The 24,064-nt window shown below is 39.7% G+C and overlaps 4 protein-coding genes across 4 annotated transcripts; all 4 read right to left on the bottom strand.

Moving 5' to 3' along the window:
- Positions 1 to 4,375: 4,375 nt before the first annotated feature.
- Positions 4,376 to 4,849, bottom strand: LOC140679841 (histone H3-like). The gene has a single exon (XM_072916142.1). It carries the CDS (start codon positions 4,841 to 4,843, stop codon positions 4,433 to 4,435), a length of 411 nt encoding a protein of 136 aa, XP_072772243.1. The 5' UTR covers positions 4,844 to 4,849; the 3' UTR covers positions 4,376 to 4,432.
- Positions 4,850 to 10,020: 5,171 nt separating this feature from the next.
- On the bottom strand, positions 10,021 to 10,780 carry LOC133623557 (histone H2B-like). Its single transcript, XM_061986771.2, has one exon. It carries the CDS (start codon positions 10,645 to 10,647, stop codon positions 10,270 to 10,272), a length of 378 nt encoding a protein of 125 aa, XP_061842755.2. The 5' UTR covers positions 10,648 to 10,780; the 3' UTR covers positions 10,021 to 10,269.
- A 6,434-nt stretch (positions 10,781 to 17,214) lies between these two features.
- LOC133623556 (histone H2B-like) lies at positions 17,215 to 17,780 on the bottom strand. The gene has a single exon (XM_061986770.2). The coding sequence runs from the start codon at positions 17,772 to 17,774 to the stop codon at positions 17,397 to 17,399; it is 378 nt and encodes a 125-aa protein (XP_061842754.1). The 5' UTR covers positions 17,775 to 17,780; the 3' UTR covers positions 17,215 to 17,396.
- A 1,756-nt stretch (positions 17,781 to 19,536) lies between these two features.
- LOC133623555 (histone H1-like) lies at positions 19,537 to 20,834 on the bottom strand. Its single transcript, XM_061986768.2, has one exon. It carries the CDS (start codon positions 20,560 to 20,562, stop codon positions 19,951 to 19,953), a length of 612 nt encoding a protein of 203 aa, XP_061842752.2. The 5' UTR covers positions 20,563 to 20,834; the 3' UTR covers positions 19,537 to 19,950.
- Between the last annotated feature and the right edge of the window lie 3,230 nt (positions 20,835 to 24,064).

Here is a 24,064-nt window from a genome sequence, read left to right on the forward strand (position 1 = left end):
TTTTTTCATAATGATAAACTTTGGTCCTCGCACCTTGCCGTGGCTCTAGTTACTCTAATTGTTTGACCCAGATAACTAATCCCAGACCAAACCATGATCCTCTGTGCCTTTATCTAACCAACCAAGGAAGGCGGATCTTGGCGTTTCTATCTCCAATCAGAAGACGCATAAGGCATGTCTGGTCTCTCTTTCACACACACCTCAGTACCGTGTTGCCAACTTGGCGACTTTGTCGCTACACTAGTGACTTCCCAACTCTTCCGAGGGATTTTTTTCTCCAAAGTGACTAGCGACAAATCTAGCGACTTTTTGGGACATGAAAGCCGCTGACTTCAGACAAGTTGAGGAGGCGTGAAAAGTGACAGTCTTTCCGTAGTATTGGTGTTTGACAAACCAATGCCTGTTGAGCTAAAAGTTGGTTGTATAAACTATAAAGTTAGAGAATATATACCCCAACCGCTACGGTGCTTCAAATGCCAAAGAATGGGACACACAATACAACAATGCCAGTGAAAGCTAAGGTGTGCAAAGTGTGAAAGAGGGGAAGATGAAGAAAGAAATTGTACTCAAGATGCTAAGCTAAAGTGCTGTAGCTGTGGTGGGGAGCATAGTGCAGCATATGCGGGATGCGCAGTTCAAAAACATGCAGAAAAAAAGTAACAAGATGGTAAATAAAGTATAGTTTGCAGAGGCTGTCGAGAACATTGGATATACAGAAAGCAGGCCAACAGAGATGCAAGTAAACCAGGGGGGGGATTTCATAAAAGAGACTGTAGGCCTTGCCCAGAGAGCAAACCTTACAAGATCTCAGCAAAAATGGTTTGATCCTTCACAGCCAACATGCAATCATAAATGTAACATAGAAGAAGACATCATGATGGTAAAAAAGAAAAAGTTTTGCTGCATTTATATGTAAGATTATTAATTTGACGACAAGACACGAAAGGAAAAGTGACACAATAGGACAGTTGTAGAAGAAGCAAAGCAATATTTAGGAATTAACGAATGAAAAGCAGAACACATTCACAGAATGTTGACTGAACCAAGATGGATAACTTCCCTGTAATAGTTCAAACCATAATGGTGCTTCACATTTTACAATGGAATGCAAGGGTCAAGAACTCAGAAGATTCATTAGTGAAAATAAAGCCATACCTGATATAAGACGAACACAATAAACCTGACTCCACCCTGACCTAGTTTGTCATACATGGTTATGATTCAGTGAGATGATGGCCGAGAAAGCATAAATTAAGGTGGAGGATATGCAACGTTTGTGAGGGAAGGATTAACATTTAAGAAAATAACAAATGAAACAGAAATCAAATTTGTAGTCATGGAAATATATCAACCAAATGGGAATATTACGGTTGTAAATATACATATAATCCATGTAAAATATTAATTCTGGAAACCTTGGAAAATGATAAGGAAACAAGGTAATAGAGAGCTCTGGTGTGGTGATTTGAGTGCACATAATAGGTGATGGGGACGCAAGGAAACAAATAATAATAGAGAAGTTGTGGAAGAACCTATGGATGTCAGACAGCTAGTGTGCTTTAATGATGGTAATGGTGCAAGAATGAATATACGTTCAAATAAAATGTCCTGTATTGAAATAACGCTTGCATCAAACAAATTGGCTAGCTCCGGTGACTGGAATGTTATCGGAAAACAAGTATTGGAAGTGATCACTTCCCAATAAAGTGCTCCATAAATGTAGACATAACTGTGCAAGGAAGACCGGTATACATAAAAAGTGGTTTTATGAAAAAGCCGATTGGGAAAAATTTAGGGAAGAATGTCGAACATCAGCTAAAATAATCTCAGTAGAGGAAGATATTGAGACATGTGCAATAAATATATCCAAGCAAATATTAAACACAGCAGAAAAAAGTAATTAATTCAGGTCAGTTGGGGGGTAAAAGAACATGGTCCCATGGTGGAATAGCAAACACAATGCATCGAGGAGGTATTGCTAGTGTGGTCAATGTTAAAGAAGATGAGTGGTAAAAAAAAGTATTTTAAAAAATACCGGTAAAAGAAGGAAATGGAGGAATAGCAATTAGTGATAAGGAAAAAGCAAACACATTGGGGAAAAGTTTGCAAGTGTGAAAGAACATTTTACATACAAATAAAAACGTGATGGTTAAAAAAGAGAATTAGTAAAGCGTTATGGATGTTGATATTAATATTAATTAATTAATACTGGTAATAAACGGAATACAAAATTAAAAAGCTATATCATGTTTCGGAAACTACCCGAAACCATGCTAAAAAAGATAATTGGAATTATTTAAGATGATATGGAAGAAGTGCAGATGCCAAAATATTGGGAGAGTGGAAAAGCGCCATCAATACTCCATTAACATGTCATGATTTGAATATTAACCAAGAATTAGTGATATTGTTATAAGTGCGAACGCAGACTATTTATATATGATTACTTGTGTGCCTACGTTGACATCGACTAATAAGTTGCTTCCTCGACTCAGACATTGTGAAAGTTTATTCTAGATCATCAATCATGCCTCTCACCCTGACAGTAGAAGGATGATGACATATTCCGACAATTTGGTACACTTTGACAGCTAATTTAGATCCGGAAATGGTGAGAACTGCACGAAAAGACGCTCAGTTCCACCCCCCTTTTCTTCGCGAGTGTTGCAAGTCATTGATCTAAATGGGAATAAATGAACATCCGAGCAGCTGGCATCCTGATGACAGCCGACCTTGTACGGTGATGTTTTGTTGGTTGGCTCAGTGAGCAGTAATCAGCGACGTCCATAAAAAAACAGCGAACATCAGGATGTGTTTTTTTAAATTAATGTGCCGCTTATGCTCGAAATAATCAAAATACGTAAATATAAAAAAAGGTGCCGGTTAGTTCCTTACATATATACACACACACACACACACACACACACACACGCACGCACACAACCCTGGAGGAGGTGTTTGGAGGTTTTAAGGAAATTAAATGCAGGATGGAACAACTCCCACATCCACCACTTTAAGCGGACTTTTGATATTTGTTATGAATTGAAATAAACATCCATCATAAATCTATACAATATCCTACCCTAATACCCTACTGTGCAATATTAGACTAGACTTAGACTTCCTTTTTATTGTCATTCAAATTTGAACTTTACAGCACAGATAAGAACGAAATGTCGTTACATAAGCTCATGGTAGTGCAGGACAAAAAGGCAATAAGGTGCATATATAAATAAATAAATATATATATACAAAAATAATATATATATATATATATATATATATAAAATAAATAAATATATATATATTTAAATAGATTACTGTACAGATAAATATATTGCACTTTTTCACATGCGTCCACGTTTATGGATGTATGTTATGTTGTCTTTTTTATTCCAGCGAGATAATCCATTTTGGGGGGAGTTGAGGGGATAATTTAAATATGATGCGTTCAAGAGTCTTACGGCCTGAGGGAAGAAGCTGTTACGGAACCTGGAGGTTCTGCTTCGGAACCTCTTTTTAGAGTCCAGCAGTGAAAACAGTCCTTGGTGGGGGTGGGAGGAATCTTTGCAGATTTTCTGAGCCCTGGTCAGGCAGCGGCTTTTTGCGATCTCCTGGATAGGAGGAAGAGGAGTCCTGATGATCTTTTCCGCTGTCCTCACCACTTACCCTTCGAGTGCAATACATCCGACACTGATTATCACTCCGGTACTCTTCTTGTTCTGTATATTGTACAGTGTTTTGTATATTGTACAGGATTGCTATTTTTTATTGGATAGTAGTCTATTTCAATTCTTAGTTTTATCTTTATTACTTCTTGTGTCATTTATTTTTTTCCCGTATTTGTTCCCACTACCGCACCTTAGAGTCCTTAATCTTGCTATATGCAAACATAATGACAAAATCCATTCTTTCTATTTACAAATTTTGGATAATATGCATCTAAATGGATGCTGTATCCCATTATAGCAGTGGTTCTCAAATGGGGGTACACGTACCCCTGGGGGTACTTGAAGGTATGCCAAGGGGTACGTGATATTTTTTTTAAATATCCTAAAAATAGCAACAATTCAAAAATCCTTTGTAATCCTTTTTTTCCAAATGGTTCAAGAAAGACCACGACAAATGAGCAATATTTTGCACTGTTATACAGTTTCATAAATCAGAAACTGATGACAGTGCTGTATTTTACTTCTTTATATGTTTTTTTCAACCAATAAAGCTTTGCTCTGATTAGGTAGGGGGTACTTGAATTTAAAAAAAATTCCCAGGGGTGGAGAAATACAAGCACTTGTCTTGTATTAGAATAAATCGGTCAAATGTTGGTTGAATTTGTTGCACTGAATAGATATAATAAAACGTCGATTAGGAATCGCCCATTTAGTAAGTGAGATGGCTCTGAAAAGAGCCGTTGAGATGGAAGAGAAGCGATTTATGCTCTCTCGCCGCGAATACGTCGGGCCAGCTGGATATCTTTGGGCATGATGGTGACCCTCTTAGCGTGGATGGCGCACAGGTTGGTGTCTTCGAAAAGGCCCACCAGGTAAGCCTCGCTGGACTCCTGCAGCGCCATGATGGCCGAGCTCTGGAAGCGCAGGTCAGTCTTGAAGTCTTGTGCGATTTCTCTCACCAGGCGCTGGAAGGGCAGTTTGCGGATAAGCAGCTCGGTGGACTTCTGGTAGCGACGGATCTCTCTGAGAGCCACGGTACCGGGCCTGTAACGGTGAGGTTTCTTCACACCGCCGGTGGCTGGAGCACTCTTACGGGCAGCCTTCGTGGCGAGCTGCTTCCGTGGAGCTTTGCCGCCAGTGGACTTACGCGCTGTTTGCTTTGTTCTTGCCATTGTGTAGTACAGTAGAGTATTGTGGAGGAAGAGAGAGCGAGCTGCCCTTTTTATATCAGACTTGAGAGCGCTGATTGGTCCATTTGAGTATCACGTGAGCTAAAGCTAATCAACTATTGGAGGAGAAGACTGAGACTTGAGCCAATCATCAGCGACCTCTGGCGTTATTACGTCAACATGCCTATATTAAACTATATCATGTTATAATAATACACTATCGTGTATTTTAGTGTTCTCGTGAGATGTGTAGAAACGCCGACTCAACACCAAGCCAAACCGGAGTCTATGAAGAGAACGTCGTTGTAAGCTTGACCATTTACTTTTGACATTTTCTTCACAGACAAGATGGTGAAAAACTGAAAAGAACAAAGAGACACAAACACACTTATTGCCTCTATACCAGTGGTTCTTAACCTGGGTTCGATCGAACCCTAGGGGTTTGGTGTGTCGGCTTCAGGGGTTCGGCGGAGGCTCCGCCGCGGAGGCTCCGCCACGGAGGTCAAGACACACCCGACTCATTGTGTAAATAAAAACTTCTCCCTATGCGGCGTATTATGGATACCCTCAAACAATGTTCTCTCTAATTTTCCATATGCGTGAGCAAACGCAAAAACTCCTTGAGCATTCAGTGGAGCACATGTGAGCACACATGTCCAAACCTGACTAAATAACAAAGTAAATGTTTTATTATTATAATCAAATGACAACTGTCATTTCCATGAGATTATTTTCTAATATAAGTGTTTTGGTCCACTTACAATGACAATAACAAAAAATATTGTTTTTCATGACCTGTGTACTAGTATTGTATGTCTGGGTGGAAAACGAAGAAAAGGAACAGACTTGTTTGTGAAAATAAATAAATAATTGTATTTTATCATTTATCATTTAAAATGACATGAGAGTGGCACTTGTCAAGGTGAAGCCACGCATATCTGAACTGGTCTCTCAAAGGCAACAGCAGAAGTCACACTGATTTGCAGGTGTGTAATTTGTTGTGAGTTCCTGCACTGTGTTGGTTTTGTTCTTTGAACAAAGTGTTCATGCACGGTTCATTTTGTGCAACAGTAAAAAAAACATAACTTTGCCTTGAATTTGAAAACAAATATATATATTTTTTTCTGTAAAGAAAGGTTCGGTGAATGCGCATATGAAACTGGTGGGGTTCGGTACCTCCAACAAGGTTAAGAACCACTGCTCTATACATATTTGTCTACAATGACATACAAAAATGTAACTGTAATGTCCCAAAGTGTCCAGCAGAGGGAGACTCCCGTCTGCCTGAATGACTTGAACACATTGTATCTAATTCGACAATTCTATTCAACATATCGGCACTATTACACTTTTTTAAAGTGTCTGACATGTTAACTTGTTAAAGACAACGTACGGCATTGCTTCTTCGCTGCTTTGTGTAGGGTGGCAACAGAAATTACTACAGAAGACCGCAACATGTATGACTTGCTTTCGAACGAATACCACAAATCAACCAACAGGAAGTAATTTAGCGGAAGTGACATCATCTAACTGCTGTTTACCGATTATATAGCATACAATAAATAAAAACAACTTTAGCTCCAAATGTTAGCATTGCAGTCACTAATACAAAAATATTATCAGGTAATTATGTAAATAATATTAACAATTGACTTCAGGACAACACAGTGTATATTATGTTGTAAAAATATAATGTGTGTCGAAATATTTTTTTCAATTCAAGAATCACACATACGTATGTGCAAGTAAGAATCCAAGCAATTCTCTAATAATTATACCACACTCCTTTGATCTCAAACAGAAATTAAGAGGAAATTCAACCATGCATTGCTTGCTTATAATATCTGATTGTGTGTTAAAATGCTTGATCAGACTCATAAATTAAACAGAATATCTATTATCAAGTACAAATATATAACATTGTCTTGTTGGGTTTTATGGTAATCAAATTGTATGGGCGCTGTCCCTTTTGTGGACACCTCTGAAACATGTTTATGTGCCTTTCTCATGTGTGTAAATATTGTTTTATGGCTATCATAATCTGAACTTATGTACAAACCCCGTTTCCATATGAGTTGGGAAATTGTGTTGGATGTAAATATAAACGGAATACAATGATTTGCAAATCATTTTCAACCCATATTCAGTTGAATATGCTACAAAGACAACATATTTGGTGTTCAAACTGATAAACATTATTTTTTTTGCAAATAATCGTTAACTTTAGAATTTGATGCCAGCAACACGTGACAAAGAAGTTGGGAAAGGTGGCAATAAATACTGATAAAGTTGAGGAATGCTCATCAAACACTTATTTGGAACATCCCACAGGTGAACAGGCAAATTGGGAACAGGTGGGTGCCATGATTGGGTATAAAAGTAGATTCCATGAAATGCTCAGTCATTCACAAACAAGGATGGGGCGAGGGTCACCACTTTTTCAACAAATGCGTGAGCAAATTGTTGAACAGTTTAAGAAAATCCTTTCTCAACCAGCTATTGCAAGGAATTTTTACATCAACGTGACTTCATAGTAAAAGAGTGCGGGTACTAGACTGGCCTGCCTGTAGTCCAGACCTGTCTCCCAATGAAAATGTGTGGCGCATTATGAAGCCTAAAATACCACAACGGAGACCCCCGGACTGTTGAACAACTTACCGTATTTTCCGCACCATAAGCCGCCCTGGGTTAAAAGCCGCGCCTTCAATGAACGGCATATTTCAAAACTTTGTCCACCTATAAACCGCCCCGTGTTATAAGCCGCATCTAACTGCGCTAAAGGAATGTCAAAAAAACAGTCGGATAGGTCAGTCAAACTTTAATAATATATTAAAAACCAGCGTGATGTGGGCGCGCATGGAGTCGTATATCAACATGGACGGAGCTGCGTGAAAAAAGCCACCCGGCCTCTTCGCGTAAACTTACCTTAACCACTCGCTCATCTTTTCTTCATCCATCCATCCCTTCGAGTTAGCTTTTATGATGACGCCGGCTGGAAAGGTCTCTTTTGGCAATGTCTTCCTTTTGAATATCACCATGGGTGGAAGTTTCTGGCCATTAGCATGGCAAGCTAGAACCACAGTGAAGGATGACTTCTCATTCCCTGTGGTGCGAATATTCACCGTACGTGCTCCCGTTGTATCCACAGTGCGGTTCACAGGAATATCAAAAGTCAGTGGAACCTCGTCCATGTTGATAATGTTCTCTGGCCGGATCTTTTTTTCAGCTATCTTGTTTTTACAATATGCACGGAAAGTAGCCAGCTTTTCTTGAAAGTCTTTAGGCAGTTGCTGTGAAATAGTAGTCCGTGTGCGGATGGAGAGATTGCGTCTTTTCATGAACCGTAAACCTGTCGCTTAGTAGGAGCCATTTTGTGGTCTTTACAGATGTAAACACACAAAGGAAATGAAACGCAATATCCGCGCGCTTCTTCTTCTTCTACCGGGGCGGGTGGTTGCTTACAGTAGAAGAAGAAGCGCTTCCTGTTCTATGGGGGCGGGTGCTTACCTTGGCGGTTGCTTGCGTAGAAGAAGAAGCACTTCCTCTTCTACGGGGAAAAAAGATGGCGGCTGTTTACCGTAGTTGCAATACCAAAACTTTATGAAAATGAATCTTAATATTAATCCATATATAAAGCGCACCGGGTTATAAGCCGCACTGTCAGCTTTTGAGTAAATTTGTGGTTTTTAGGTGCGGCTAATAGTGCGGAAAATACGGTAAGCTGTACATCAAGCAAGAATGGGAAAGATTTCCACCTGAGAAGCTTAAAAAATGTGTCTCCTCAGTTCCCAAATGTTTACTGAGTGTTGTTAAAAGGAAAAGGCCATGTAACACAGTGGTGAACATGCCCTTTCCCAACTACTTTGGCACGTGTTGCAGCCATGAAATTCTAAGTTAATTATTTGCAAAAAAAAATAAAGTTTATGAGTTTGAACATCAAATATCTTGTTTTTGTAGTGCATTCAATTGAATATGGGTTGAAAAGGATTTGTAAATCATTGTATTCCGTTCATATTTATTTAACACAATTTCCTAACTCATGGAAACGGGGTTTGTATGTGCGTGTATTGAAATATATGAATACAGGACTATATACACGCATGCATAGTGTTGTGGGAAACAGTTGGAAGATGTGGACTCTGAAGTCAGAAGAAAGGCTCTTATATGAGACATGTTGACTTTTAAATGTGCATTTTATAGAGAACATAGGCACAGCTCACCGCCTGAGTGTTGTTATCCTTTCATTTTTTGGCCTTGGTCCTGCTGTCATACTCCGCATGTAGTGGTTCATCACAGTGATCTAGTGACGGTAAACGTGATTATTTTTACTAAGTCTGGTGAGTCGCGCACCGAAGTGATAAGATACAATTGATTAACTTGATTTACTTGTCACACAGCGCATGCGCAAAAGCGCGCACATGGGCGGTGACGCGATTCACGCATCACAGAGCGCATGTGTAGAACGTTGCACATGATTGGCCACTGTAGAAGTGAAGTGAAGTGAATTATATTTATATAGCGCTTTTCTCTAGTGACTCAAAGCGCTTTACATAGTGAAACCCAATATCTAAGTTACATTTAAACCAGTGTGGGTGGCACTGGGAGCAGGTGGGTAAAGTGTCTCGCCCAAGGACACAACGGCAGTAACTAGGATGGCGGATGCGGGGATCGAACCTGCAACCCTCAAGTTGCTGGCACGGCCGCTCTACCAACCGAGCTATACCGCCCCAAAAAAAGTGTCGCCGTCAACCGTTGCGAGGGGTGCGCGCACATATTTAACAAGTAATTATCATTTAAATAAACCCGCACAACTTTAAAAGATAACAGTATTGTGAAAACAAAAATAAGTTAACTTTGGCTTGATAAACTATTTTTATTTTAATTGACTTTTCTGGTTTGTTTGATTACACAATAGCTCAAGCATACACATATACAATATATAGGTTTCATGTTTTTTTTTTTAATTAATAAACTATTGATCCACTTGAGGTTTTTTTTAAATTTAGATATAGACAAACTTTGATAGAATGGTATTGATAATTGACATGTTTAGATTTTAATTCCAGGGGCTTAATTTGTCTATACACACACATGCATTTTACTCATGCCCATTGTGCATTTTGACGGTATTATTAAAATGCCCATACTATGAGTTTGCAGATTTATGCAGAAGAGCGTTTTTTCTGAGCTGTCACCGAATGAAATAATCAAAACTGTAGAGAATGCTGAACCACCCTAGATGTGATTAACGGCCATTTCTACACCTGGATTGTGACACTCTAACAGGCACATGAGTCAATTGTACACACTTTAACTGTGAATTTCCATAAAGTGAACAATAATCAGTCACACATTGTGCAGGAATTAGTCTTTTGTAAAAGTGTGTGGCTCTTAAAAGAGCCGTTGGTTGTGTAAATTGAGAGAGCAATTTACTTGGAGCTGGTGTACTTGGTGACAGCCTTGGTGCCCTCAGACACAGCGTGCTTAGCCAGCTCACCGGGCAGCAGGAGACGCACGGCGGTCTGGATCTCCCTGGAAGAGATGGTGGATCTCTTGTTGTAGTGAGCCAGACGAGAAGCCTCAGTCGCGATGCGCTCGAAGATGTCGTTGACGAAGGAGTTCATGATGCTCATGGCCTTGGACGAGATGCCGGTGTCAGGGTGGACCTGCTTCAGCACCTTGTACACGTAGATGGCATAGCTCTCCTTCCTGGCCTTTCGCCTCTTTCCTTTGCCCTTACCGGCAGCCTTGGTGACGGCTTTCTTGGAGCCCTTCTTGGGTGCAGATTTTGCTTGTGGCTCAGGCATTGTGACTGGTGTTCGTCAAGCGAATAACCCTGAAGGATGCATGTTGTGATCTTGTAGTAACGTCATGCAAATTTAACTGTGACAACGCCGTTTGCTGATTGGCTGAAATGGTTTCGCACTGGGAGGCGGTTTTAAAAATGCGCGGCAGTGCAACAACCGTTGAAAAGAAACGTTTGGCTGTTTTGATGTTACATTGTGAATGGCAAGCAATTTATTAATCCAAGTCATTGTATACTTATAGATTTAGTGTCCAGGTACATTTTTCCTGAGTTCATAAACATAATACATTTTTTTTTTTAAATGAAAGAAGATGTGATGCTAAAAAATATTGACATAATCATAGTAGTATGGACTAGATATGCTACTGTACTTGGTATCATTACAGTGGATGTTAGGAGTAGAGCCACCAATGGCATTTGTTTACATTTTGACGCCGGTGAGCTACGGTGTGTAGTGAAGCATGTTTAGCTATTCTCGTCCTTCAGGGATGATACTTGTAAGAAACATACTTTATTTGTCGCCATGGAGGCGAGGATTAGTGATTTAGAAGTAGCTAAAACACTGCCGACTGGGGCTGGACTTTAGCCGATAGCTAGCTATCCATGTCTTAACCCTTGTGTAATGTTCATATTGCTTTATTAATAAAGTTGATTTGATTTGATTTGATTTGTTACTCAGCCAGCGTTTGTGAGTCTGATGGACCCGTTGCATTTTGTGGCTTTTAATGCCTCACAATCAAACAGTTTTATGTTAAAATACTGAACAGATGTTTACCATATCCCAATAAACATCTGTTCAGTTTTAAATCTTAATATTTATTTGTATCCACTTTTCTGGTTCATTGTTCTGATATGTAAAGTGTTTCATGCATACACAGCAGGTAGGGTAGAACTGTACATTTTGTATACACGTTTTTATCATGTTAAACTTGTATTCAAGTTTCATTTCATCTTTTTACGAGAGATGTGACGCTCGCAAATCAGTTAAGTCTTTTAAATGGCTCTTTTAAGCTTATGATGAGAATTTGGGAGCCGTTTTTATGCAAAAGCAATTCAGCGTCAACCAACTGGCAAATGGACTTAAAATTAGTCAGTCAAAGGATGTGTAGCATTTTAAATCACTGATCACTTTTAATCTGATCTTATGCATACTTTTTTTGAAACATTTTCAGTATACATGTAGTTTTTACTTACTGCATGTTTTTTCTGTATTGTTAAAATTATGTTGTGTGGCGTTATTTTTTTAGGTGAGTGAAATTTATAAATAATATCTGTGTCAACGCATGGGGATACATACATCTCACGGAATTTTTACAATAAAAACAAAACAAAAATAAAATTATAACTAATATTTCAGGAAAATTCCAACCCATAGAGTAATTGTTGTGTAAATTCGGCTTATTCTGATCTACATCTTATCTTGTAACTGCTATCAGAAATTGTTTGATGATATTAATAATTAAAATATATATATATATATATATATATATATATATATATATATATATATATATATATATATATATATATATATATTAAAACAAGCAAGTCTTTTGAATATACTTGGTAAAGAACGGCTCCTCAAGATCCGGCTCCCCATAAAGAGCCATAAATGCCATCCCTAGTTTTTTTTACACACATACACTTTATTGTTTGAGATTTCTTTCTGAATTTTTGAAATACTCTTCTGCTACAAAGGTTTTTTTAGGTAAAGGTAAATTCAAAATATTGTAACTGTCAAAGCATGGAGATATGGCACCGCTTTATGTTTGTTTTTTTTACAATGAAAACCAAACAATTTATAGCCAATACTTCAGAAAGATTCCTACCTATAAATAAGTGTGTAATTTTTAAATAATTCAATACTACATTGTGTCTTATAACTACTACCAATGATTATTCCCTTGATTAAAAAAAACCAAAACCACAAAGGCAAGACAGTATTTTTATTTGAAAATAAGATCACAAGATCAAAGGGCCACAAATCCCATCTATAGACAACATCACAGTCAACAATGTGATGTCCGTGAACGAGTCAAGTCTTTTGAACGGCTCTTTTAAATGAACGATGAGAACTGATTTGCAGTTAGTAGAAATAACCCAGGCATGTTTGGATGCCCAACGGCTTATCTGTCCCACAATGGCGATATAGCGATCTCATTCAGTTTGCAAATTGTGCGTTAATATTATTAGTTGCATGAAGAGCCAACAGGTAGAGAGAGAGAAGCGTGTTGGGCAAAAACTACAACTTAAACCAGACCTGGGCAAATCAAGGCCCGGGGACCGCACGCGGCCCGTTAAACTTTTCAATCTGGCCCGCCGGACATTCCCAAATAATTTTTTTAGATCTTTAAGATCAAAACTGTAGCTGCCATTATGATGTGCAATGATGTTTTCAAATGACCGTAAGTCTTGAACTACAGTATACAAATTATTTCATTGTTTGGAATCTGCACTTTTGCATGACATACTAGTTACTAGTACTAGTTAAAAGGTGCATTAACGAAAAGCTTTACTAAAAATAGGTTTTCAAATGAAAGTTTCAACACAGTCAAGATCACAGAGGGATTGGTGCCAATTGTTCCAGAGTCTGGGAGCTATATCCTGGAATACCGGGTCTCCACGGGTTTTGGGGATCTTTAGAAGACCCTGGCCTGAAGACTGGAGGCTGCGCCCTGAAGAGTAGGGGCATAACAAGTCAGTGATGTACTGAGGGCCCCCACCATGCCACGCACGGAATGTCAGGACTAAAATGTTAAACTCAATGTGGAATTTAACTGGAAGCCAGTGAAGACCCTTCATGTTCATATTTCACGGTGCTTGTTTCATTTTTGTTGCGTTTCGCTTGATTGTAAAATATGTCGATCGAGAGGGGGGTCTGACATTCATCTGTTGTCAATAGAGATGTCCGATAAAATTAGTTTTTTTTAATTAAATCAACATAAAAAACACAAGATACACTTACAATTAGTGCACCAACCCAAAATACCTCCCTCCCCCATTACATTCATTCACACAAGAGGGTTGTTTCTTTCTGTTATTAATATTCTGGTTCCTACATTATATATCAATATATATCAATACAGTCTGCAAGGGATACAGTCCGTAAGCACACATGATTGTGCGTGCTGCTGGTCCACTAATAGTACTAACCTTAACAGTTAATTTGACTAATTTTCATTAATTACTAGTTTCTATGTAACTGTTTTTATATTGTTTTACTTTTTTTTATTCAAGAAAATGTTTTTAATTTATCTTATTTTATAATTTTTTTTTAAAAGTACCTTATCTTCACCATACCTGGTTGTCCAAATTAGGCATAACAATGTGTTAATTCCACGACTGCATACATCGGTTGATATCGGTTTTGGTTGATATCGGTATCAGTAATTAAAGAGTTGGACAATTACGGAATATCGGATATCGGCAAAAAGCCATTATCGGACATCCCTAGTTGTAAATTTTCAGTGTTTTATCGTTCATAGATAATATTGTAAATGCCACATTCTGTACATTCTAGGTTGCTCATTCAGTAAAAAAAAATTGTAAAATGCCATTCCTTTTTTTAATGCGGTCTGTCATAACGTTTTTAGAATTCAATCAGACATTATTGTGAGGTTTTGTATTAGTGTTCCTAAAAATCAGATATACCGGCCCCCAGACACATTTTTTTTCTCTAATTTAATAATCGATTCCCTTTGGTGAGTGACACACAGGAATCAGTCAGTACAACAAACCATTATCACCATTACTAATAATCTAATGTTGTGTCGTTCGCGAACGATTCATTCGAACGAACGAATCTTTTGAGTGAACGTACTGAACCGAATCACTTCATGAACTGATTCGTTCCTTTCTTAGTTCAGTTGAACTCCGCCGCGACCATGCGGGTATGAGTGGAACTGGCGCATTCTGTGACTCACTGAACCCTCGACGTCGGTGAACGACACAGCCAGCTACTTGTCATGGGGGCGGGGGGAGGGACTGAGTGAACGATTCGTTCACCGTGGATTAACAACATGAATCACTCAGTGAACGACAGAATCAGGACTCGCGAACCTACTGACACAGAGAACTGAATGTGTCGCGGAGGAGGACGTCACATTGAGGCTCTCGTTCAGTCACTGTGCGCGTCGTTCATTGGGTGCTGAGGGCTTGTGTCGTTCGCGAACTGACACACACCGAGATCTGCCGCCGACCTGCACACAGAACTGCTGCTGCAGAAGTGATTCAGGTTCACGTACTGAACTGTGCTGACTGTGTCACTCACTGCCTGGTGTACTGCATGCACAGAGCTGTGTAGGGACTCGCTTTCACCCTATTTGCTGCTTCTCCTGCGAATGTCTGCACTGTACTGTACTACGCACGCCCCTCCCCCCTCCTATTTTTTTTTTTGGGTTGTGGGGGGGATTCGGTGAACACATTTTTTGAACGACTCAATTTAGGGAACTGATTCTAGTGATTCAGTACAGTCAAAAAAACTGCCGATCCCATCACTATAATAATTAATGTTGTGTCGTTCGCGAACGATTCGTTCGAACGAACGAATCTTTTGAGTGAACGTACTGAACCGAATCACTTCCTGAACTGATTCGTTCCTTTCTCAGTTCAGTTGAGCTCCGCCGCGACCATGCGGGTATGAGTGGAACTGGCGCATTCTGTGACGTCGGCGAACGACGCAGCCAGCTACTCATCATGGGAGCGGGGGGAGGGACTGAGCGAACGATTCGTTCACCGCGGATTAACGACATGAATCACTCAGTGAATGACAACGCTCTCGCTCTGTGCTCTGCTTGCCCCAATGCCACGAGTGATTCTCCTCCCGTTGCGGAGATATGTTTCATGCCATTGGCATCCGTTCTCCATTCATTCTCCAAGCTAACGGCTAATGTTGACTCAAGCCACATGAAAACAAACACACACATTATCTCAACACATAAAGTTATGAGAGTAGAGGAGACAGAAAGAAAATCAGTGCAGGGCAAGGCTGAGCAGCAGCGACGCGAGGGGGAGGGGCGGGGCGTAAAGTGTAGGGCAGGCTGTTTGAGAAGATTTAAAATAAAAAATAATAACTAATGTATGTACATATACATAGGCTATTATTTATCTTGATTTTTATATTATTTAAGCTATTTATTTTCTTTTTTATTGCATATTTAAGTTGATATTTCCATTTTTATATTTTTAAATGTAAGCTACAGAAATTTTAGTTTTAATGTTGGCTTTTCTGGCACTTGGTTTAATATTTGTTTAGTTTTATTTAAGGTAGCCTATTTATTTTCTTTTTGTTTGCACATTTAAGTTAATATTTTCTTTGTTATATTTTTAAACGTAGGCTACAGAACATTTAGTTTTTATGTTGGCATTTCTGGCTCTTAATTTATTTGTTTTATTTTGAAGGTATTTATTTTCTTTTTGTTTGCATATTTACAGAACTGCTGCTGCAGAAGTGATTCGGTGATTCGCCGACCTGCACACAGAACTGCTGCTGCAGAAGTGATTCGGTGATTCGCCGACCTGCGCACAGAACTGCTGCTGCAGAAGTGATTCGATGATTCGCCGACCTGCGCACACTGTACTGCAGTGCCGGCCCAAGCCTCCATGGGGCCCTAAGCAAAATTTGATTTTGGGGCCCTCTATTTCTGCCAATAATATTGATTGATCATTCACACACCTATTATAAACTCATTGCGGCTCTGGCAGTGTTGTTTACATTATCCTATTGTCAGCCTGGCATGTCTTTACAAATGACATGCCATTTATAAAGATATGGGGGTGGCCCAGTTAAGAACATAAATAATACCAATGAATGAACGAATGATGTCCAGAGTGCCACATATGGTTCCTAATCTTAAAATGTAGAAAACATTCAGCTACAAGAGTGGCCTGGGGTTGAACAGTCCAAGTGATAAAGCTTTGTATTTACAGTAAAAGTGTCATCTTGTCTCATCAGTCTTGTACATATTAGTCTTTAATTACTAGTTTATATTTTTAGTTAATTGTTCATATTTAATGTTTACTTTGTACAAAGAGAGCGCAGTCTACTGAAGTTAAATTCCATGTGTGTTAAACATAACTGGACAATAAAGCTGATTCTGATTCACTTTATTATTTTTGGTAACAAAAACCTGAAACAGCAATGTGCAAAAATGTTGACCTAAAATTGTGTTTTTGTACAATAATATATCTTTGATCATTTAGAAATCATCAGTCAGACTCGTACATGCAAAAAATAAAAAATATTTTTTTGTTAATTACTTTTGGGGGCCCCCTGGTGGCCGCGGGGCCCTAAGCAAGCGCTTAGTACGCTTATGCCTTGGGCCGGCTCTGCTGTACTGTACTACGCACGCCCCCCCTCCCCCTCCTTTTTTTTTGGGGGGGGGGGGGGGATTCGGTGAACGAATCTTTTGAACGAATCAATTTAAGGAACTGATTCTAGTGATTCAGTACAGTCAAAAGAACTGCCGATCCCATCACTAATAATAATCAGCTTATTTTTAATGTGTATTTCATCAATAGATAACTGCTTTGAGCAACAATATTGTTGAAAAACCCATTGGGATCGGAGAATACGAATCATTAGTGCTGATCTTATAATCTAGACAACTGCATTAAATTGTCAGTTTAGGGCAACATAGTGACTTTACAGGGTGTATAATAGTAGATAGCATAGTCAGAAACGACGTGAACCTTCAGTAAATGTGTGTGGCTCTTAAAAGAGCCGTTGGTTGAGTAAATTAATAATTCAATTTACTTGGAGCTGGTGTACTTGGTGACAGCCTTAGTGCCTTCAGACACAGCGTGCTTAGCCAGCTCACCGGGCAGCAGGAGACGCACGGCAGTCTGGATCTCCCTGGAAGAGATGGTGGATCTCTTGTTGTAGTGAGCGAGACGAGAAGCCTCAGTCGCGATGCGCTCGAAGATGTCGTTGACGAAGGAGTTCATGATGCTCATGGCCTTGGACGAGATGCCGGTGTCAGGGTGGACCTGCTTCAGCACCTTGTACACGTAGATGGCATAACTCTCCTTCCTGGCCTTTCGCCTCTTTCCTTTGCCCTTGCCGGCAGCCTTAGTGACGGCTTTCTTGGAGCCCTTCTTGGGCGCAGACTTTGCTGGTGCGTCGGGCATGGTGAATATAGTTTGTCGAGCGGATAACCCTGAAGGGCGCCTGTTGTACTCTTATAGTAACGTCATGTAAATTATACTGTGACAACGCCGTTTGCTGATTGGCTGACATAGTTTTGCACGGTTGGATGTATTTGAAAAAATGCGCGGCTGTAAATGTTATAGTCACGTGACAACCGTTGAAGAACTCTGTGGCCGTTTTGATTTTATAGTAGGAATCAATTAAAAATACTTCAAAAATAAACTTTATGCCATGCACTGAAGTTCATTAGGATATATACATATGCACAGTAGTTTAATTTACAATGCAATTAATTTCCCGTAATTACACAAGTTACAAATGTAATGTATTGCACTAGTATGCAGTGTGATTTATTTTACTGATTTTATAGATTCAAAATTAATTCTTGAGAATAATTAATCTGCTCCTCCTTCATAAAAGACACAATATTTAAAATATGTATTGTATATTTAGTTTCATGTATAAGTATGGACATGTATCTACTCATTTAGCAATAGTTTTCCAAAATGTTATACATATTACATACTCCTTTGCTATACATACCTACCCAACTCTTGTCGTTTTCGTCGGTTTCGCTTGCATACGGTTCAAACCGATATGGCTCAATAGCTTCAGTTTCTTCTTCAATTTCGTTTTCGCTACCTGCCTCCACACTACAACCATCCGTTTCAATACATGCGTAATCTGTTGAATCGCTTAAGCCGCTGAAATCCGAGTCTGAATCCGAGCTAATGTCGCTATAGCTTGCTGTTCTATCCGCCATGTTTGTTTGAGTTGGCATCACTATGTGACGTCACAGGAAAATGGACGGGTGTATATAACGATGGTTAAAATCAGGCACTTTGAAGCTTTTTTTAGGGATATTGCGTGATGGGTAAAATTTTGAAAACAACTTCGAAAAGTAAAATAAGCCACTGGGAACTGATTTTTAATGGTTTTAACCCTTCTGAAATTGTGATAATGTTCCCCTTTAAACAGGCAAATGGATGGCACAAAAAGCCAAAAGGCTTGTTTCCATTGTGGTCCATTAAATATTCATCACATTTGACACATTCAATAATAATAAATATATAACCTGTAACATGTACCGTATTTTTTGGACTATAAGTCGCAGTTTTTTTCATAATTTCATAGTCCGACTTATACTCAGGAGCGACTTGTGTGAATTTATTAACACATTACCGTAAAATATCAAATATTATTTAGCTCATTCACGTAAGAGACTAGACGTATAAGATTTCATGGGATTTAGCGATTACGAGTGACAGATTGTTTGGTAAACGTATAGCATGTTCTATATGTTATAGTTATTTGAATGACTCTTACCATAATATGTTACATTAACATACCAGGCACGTTCTCAGTTGGTTATTTATGCATCATATAACGTACACTTATTCAGCCTGTTGTTCACTATTCTTTATTTATTTTAAATTGCCTTTCAAATGTCTATTCTTGGTGTTGGATTTTATTAAATAAATTTCCCCCAAAAATCCAGAGCAGTGCTTTTATAACACAGGATTAGATTGCAACAAATATTATGGTATGTATTTGTCCATCCATCCTTTTACTACCGCTTGTCCCTTTCAGGGTCGCGGGGGGGGGGGGGGGGGGGGGGGGGGGGGGGGGGGGTGCTGGAGTCTATCCCAGCTGCATTCGGGCAGTAGGCGGGATACACCCTGGACAAGTCCCCACCTCATCGCAGGGCCAACACAGATAGACAGACAACATATGTACATACATCATGTATATTTGTGACTAATTCTGTATTAAAGATGGTAGATGGGGCAGTATAGCTCGGTTGGTAGAGCAGCCGTGCCAGCAACTTGAGGGTTGCCGGTTCGATCCCCGCTTCCGCCATCCTAGTCACTGCCGTTGTGTCCTTGGGCAAGACACTTTACCCACCTGCTCCCAGTGCCACCCACACTGGTTTAAATGTAACTTAGATATTGGGTTTCACTATGTTGAGTCACTTGAGAAAAAGCGCTATATAAATATAAATTACTGTTGCCTAAACAGTAGATGGAAGTATGCACTATTATTGCACCCATAAGATGAAGGTCTATCAATGTGGACACACTAAGATGTATTGCTCTTTATCAGGAAATGTGGTGGCTCTTAAAAGAGCCGTTTTAGTAGACAAGGTGCAGGTTAGATTCACTTCTTAGCCGCAGTCTTGACTTTAGGCTTGTTCACCTTCTTTGCGGGGGCCTTCTTGGCCGCAGGACTCTTCCTGGCCGCGGGGGCTTTTCTGGCCACCTTCGTGCTCTTGGCAGCGCGCTTGGCCGGGCTTTTAGTAGTCTTCTTTGCCGCTGGTTTTGCTACCTTTTTGGGGGTCGTTGCTTTTTTGGTAGATTTCTTAGCAACAGATTTCTTGGCTGCGGGTTTTTTCACTGAAGACTTCTTGGCGGTGGGCTTTGCCTTGGCGGTGGTCTTTGCCTTGGCGGCGGGCGCTTTTGGCTTCTTCGCATCGGTGTTCACCTTGAAGGACCCGGAGGCGCCAGAGCCCTTGGTCTGGACCAGGATATCCTTGGCCAGCAAAGTCTTGACCGCAATCTTGACACGGTTCTTGTTCTTCACCACGTCATAGCCGGAGGCGGCCAGGGAGCTCCTGATGGAGGCGAGGGAAACACCTTTGCGCTCCTTGGATAAGGTCACGATTTCGAGAATGCGCGTTGAGACGCTCAGTCCGGGCTTGGCGGTCTTGGTGGTCCTTTTCTTCGCCGCCGCCTTCGTGGCAGCAGGCGCGGCTGGAGCGACTTCTGCCATGTTCTCTGTTTACTTTCGTCGTCGTTCACTGGGAGATGTGAGTGGTCTGAATGTTGCCGCGCAAAGGGGCGGAACTTATACGCACTATGAGAACCGTGGAGACTCAATCAGCCAAGTCTGTCCTGACCCTGTGTTTTCTCCGCGCATTTAGAACGATAAAACGACGCAGTCGAAATTATTTTGGACACAAAAAACGATTCCACCTCACAGCAGACAAGTGTCTGCGTACATTTACGACGTTTAAAACGCGCACATTTCCCACATTTGGACCGCACAGCCTCCAAAGCGGACTTCTTCACTGACGTGAGCAGCAACGCTCGGCGACTTGCCTCGCTCATTTCGACAATAAAACATGAGAAAGTCCCTCTCAAGTCAACAATAAATGTCTGACGGGTGACAAAACATGTCCACTCAGAAGCTTCCAGCCCAAAAAGACTAACATTGATGGCAGCAGTGCAACAGGACATTGTTTTTGTGATGCCAGCAAACACACTGAACACTGATTGAGACATGTTGGAGTCAGGCTGGTGTGTGTTATCATCATGTAAACACCTTTGTATTTTCTTTGGGGAATAAAATATATTTGTTTCATTTTAACCATTTTAATCAGTGCTATTAAACAGGTTGCGACATGCAAGGCCTCACATTTTAACAACCAGCATATTTTACCATGAATTGATTAACGTGAAAAACTTATTCGGGTGTTACCATTTAGTGTTGGCTGAGAGAGCCCATCCATCCATCCATTTTCTACCGCTTATTCCCTTTGGGGTCGTGGAGGGTGTTGGAGCCTATCTCAGCTACAATCGGGCGGGAGACGGTGTACACCCTGGACAAGTCGCCACCTCATCCCAGGGCCAACACAGATAAACAGACAACATTCACACACTAGGGCCAATTTAGTGTTGCCAATCAACCTAAGCCGGAGTACCCGGAGGGAACCCACGCAGTTACGGGGAGAACATGCAAACTCCACACAGAAAGATCCCGAGCCTGGGATTGAACCCAAGACTACTCAGGTCCTTCGTATTGTGAGGCAGACGCACTAACCCCTCTTCCACCGTGCTGCCCGGCTGAGAGAGCCATGAAAGCCAAATCTTTTAAAATGTATTTCCGTGAGAGCCATATAATATTTTTTTAACACTGAATACAACTAAATGCGTGCATTTTTAAGTAAGACCAACATTTTTTGAGTATAATAAGTATGTCATTCTTTTTAATAACATTGTTATTCTGAAGCTAACCAATAATAAATAAAATACCATTAATGCGACTTCTTGAACAGGTGCGGTCAAAAACGGATGGATGGATTAAAAATGCATGAGAATGTTTTATATTTTGAACGTTATTTTTAACATCGTGATTACCAGCGGAATTATTCAGTACTTATCCTGTTAAGTAATGTCAGCTAAGATTTATCTGAGAGCCAGATGCAGTCATCGAAAGAGCCACATCTGGCTCTAGAGCCATCGGTTCCCTTCCCCTGGTTTAGTGGTTAATTGTACGGAATATGTACTGTACTGTGCAATCTATAAATACAGGTTTCAATTAATCATTAAATTGTCAAGAGACAACACTATGGAAATTAAAAAAAAAAATGCCTTTCTGTAGAACAGGGGTGTCAAAGTCAAGGCCCGCGGGCCAGTTCTAGGGATGTCCGATAATGGCTGTTTGCCGATATCCGATATTGTCCAACTCTTTAATTACCGATACCGATATCAACCGATACCGATATCAACCGATATATGCAGTCGTGGAATTAACACATTATTATGCCTAATTTGGACAACGAACATGTTGAAAAGAGAAACTGGAGATTGTGATGTATCATGTTGTATGCTTGCATGTTCGAAATAAACTCAAACTCAACTCAACTCAACCAGGTATGGTGAAGATAAGGTACCGTATTTTTTGGACTATAAGTCGCAGTTTTTTTTCATAGTTTCAGTGCGATTTATATATGTTTTTTTCCTTCTTTATTATGCATTTTCGGCAGGTGCGATTTATACTCCGGTGCGATTTATAATCCGAAAAATACGGTACTTTTTTTTTTTATTAATAAAATAAGATAAATAAATTAAAAACATTTTCTTGAATAAAAAAGAAAGTAAAACAATATAAAAACAGTTACATAGAAACTAGTAATTAATGAAAATGAGTAAAATTAACTGTTAAAGGTTAGTACTATGAATGGACCAGCAGCACGCACAATCATTTGTGCTTACGGACTGTATCCCTTGCAGACTGTATTGATATATATTGATACATAATGTAGGAACCAGAATATTAATAACAGAAAAAAACAACCCTTTTGTGTGAATGAGTGTGAATGAGTGTAAATGGGGGAGGGAGGTTTTTTGGGTTGGTGCACTAATTGTAAGTGTATCTTGTGTTTTTTATGTTGATTTAATAAAAAATAAAAAATATACAGATACCGATAATTTCTGATACTACATTTTAACGCATTTATCGGCACATCTCTAGCCAGTTCCGATCCGTGAATGAATGATCTATGGCCCCGGGAGGATATTTGATTAGTATTAGAAGCGGCCAGCAGGCCACAGCCGCCTGCTGCTGTTTTGCAGGCACCAATACTCCATCAGTGTTGGCGCTAGGAATTTTCAAAATGCCATCAAGTCATAAAAATGGGGTCCCACAGTCAATTTTTGGGGTCCCACTTTTTTGTAACCGTTTTGAAAGCAAATGATAAATGTATGCATTCAAGTTCAAGTACCAATAATTGTCACACACACATTAGGTGTGGTGAAATGTGTCCTCTGCATTTGACCCATCCCTTTGATCACCCCTTGGGAGGTGAGGGGAGCAGTGGGCAGCAGTAGTGCCGCCCCTGGGAATCATTTTTGGTGATTTAACCCCCAATTCCAACCCTAGATGCTGAGTGCCAAGGAGGGAGGCAATGGGTTCCATTTTTATAGGCTTTGGTATGACTCGGTCGGGATTTGAACTCACAACCTACCGATCTCAGGGCGGACACTCTAACCACTAGGCCACTGAGTATACCGTTATATTTAACATTCTATAATCTGTTTTGGAAAAAGGTTGTGATAAAAGTTACATAATTCATTAAAAAATGTGTGATTCATGAAATGAGTCCAAATTCACAGGTTTTGTTGTTGATGATGCTACATGTGTACATAATACACCACAGGATGTTAGTACATCAGTTGAGGAAAATGAGTAATTAATAACATCCTGTAATTTGATTTTGATCTTACTATTTGTTACATCTTCTGAAAGATTAAAATTTTACACCAATGAGAGCATTTTAAAACTCTGCCAGACTCGCACCTATTTGACTGATGAATATTATCGCATAATTTATTCAAAAAGTACAAATCCCGACAAATAAAGATAGACTACGATGAACAGCAACATGTAAGTGTAAAAAAACAAAGAAAAAAACATGATTTGTATGTATTCAGATTGTGCTTGTTCTTTTTTTAAACCAGGAAAACAATCTGAAGTTGTCTTTATTTTTAAG

This window comes from Nerophis lumbriciformis, linkage group LG26 (genome assembly GCF_033978685.3).
Source record: "Nerophis lumbriciformis linkage group LG26, RoL_Nlum_v2.1, whole genome shotgun sequence".
In the NCBI taxonomy this organism is placed as follows: domain Eukaryota; kingdom Metazoa; phylum Chordata; class Actinopteri; order Syngnathiformes; family Syngnathidae; genus Nerophis; species Nerophis lumbriciformis.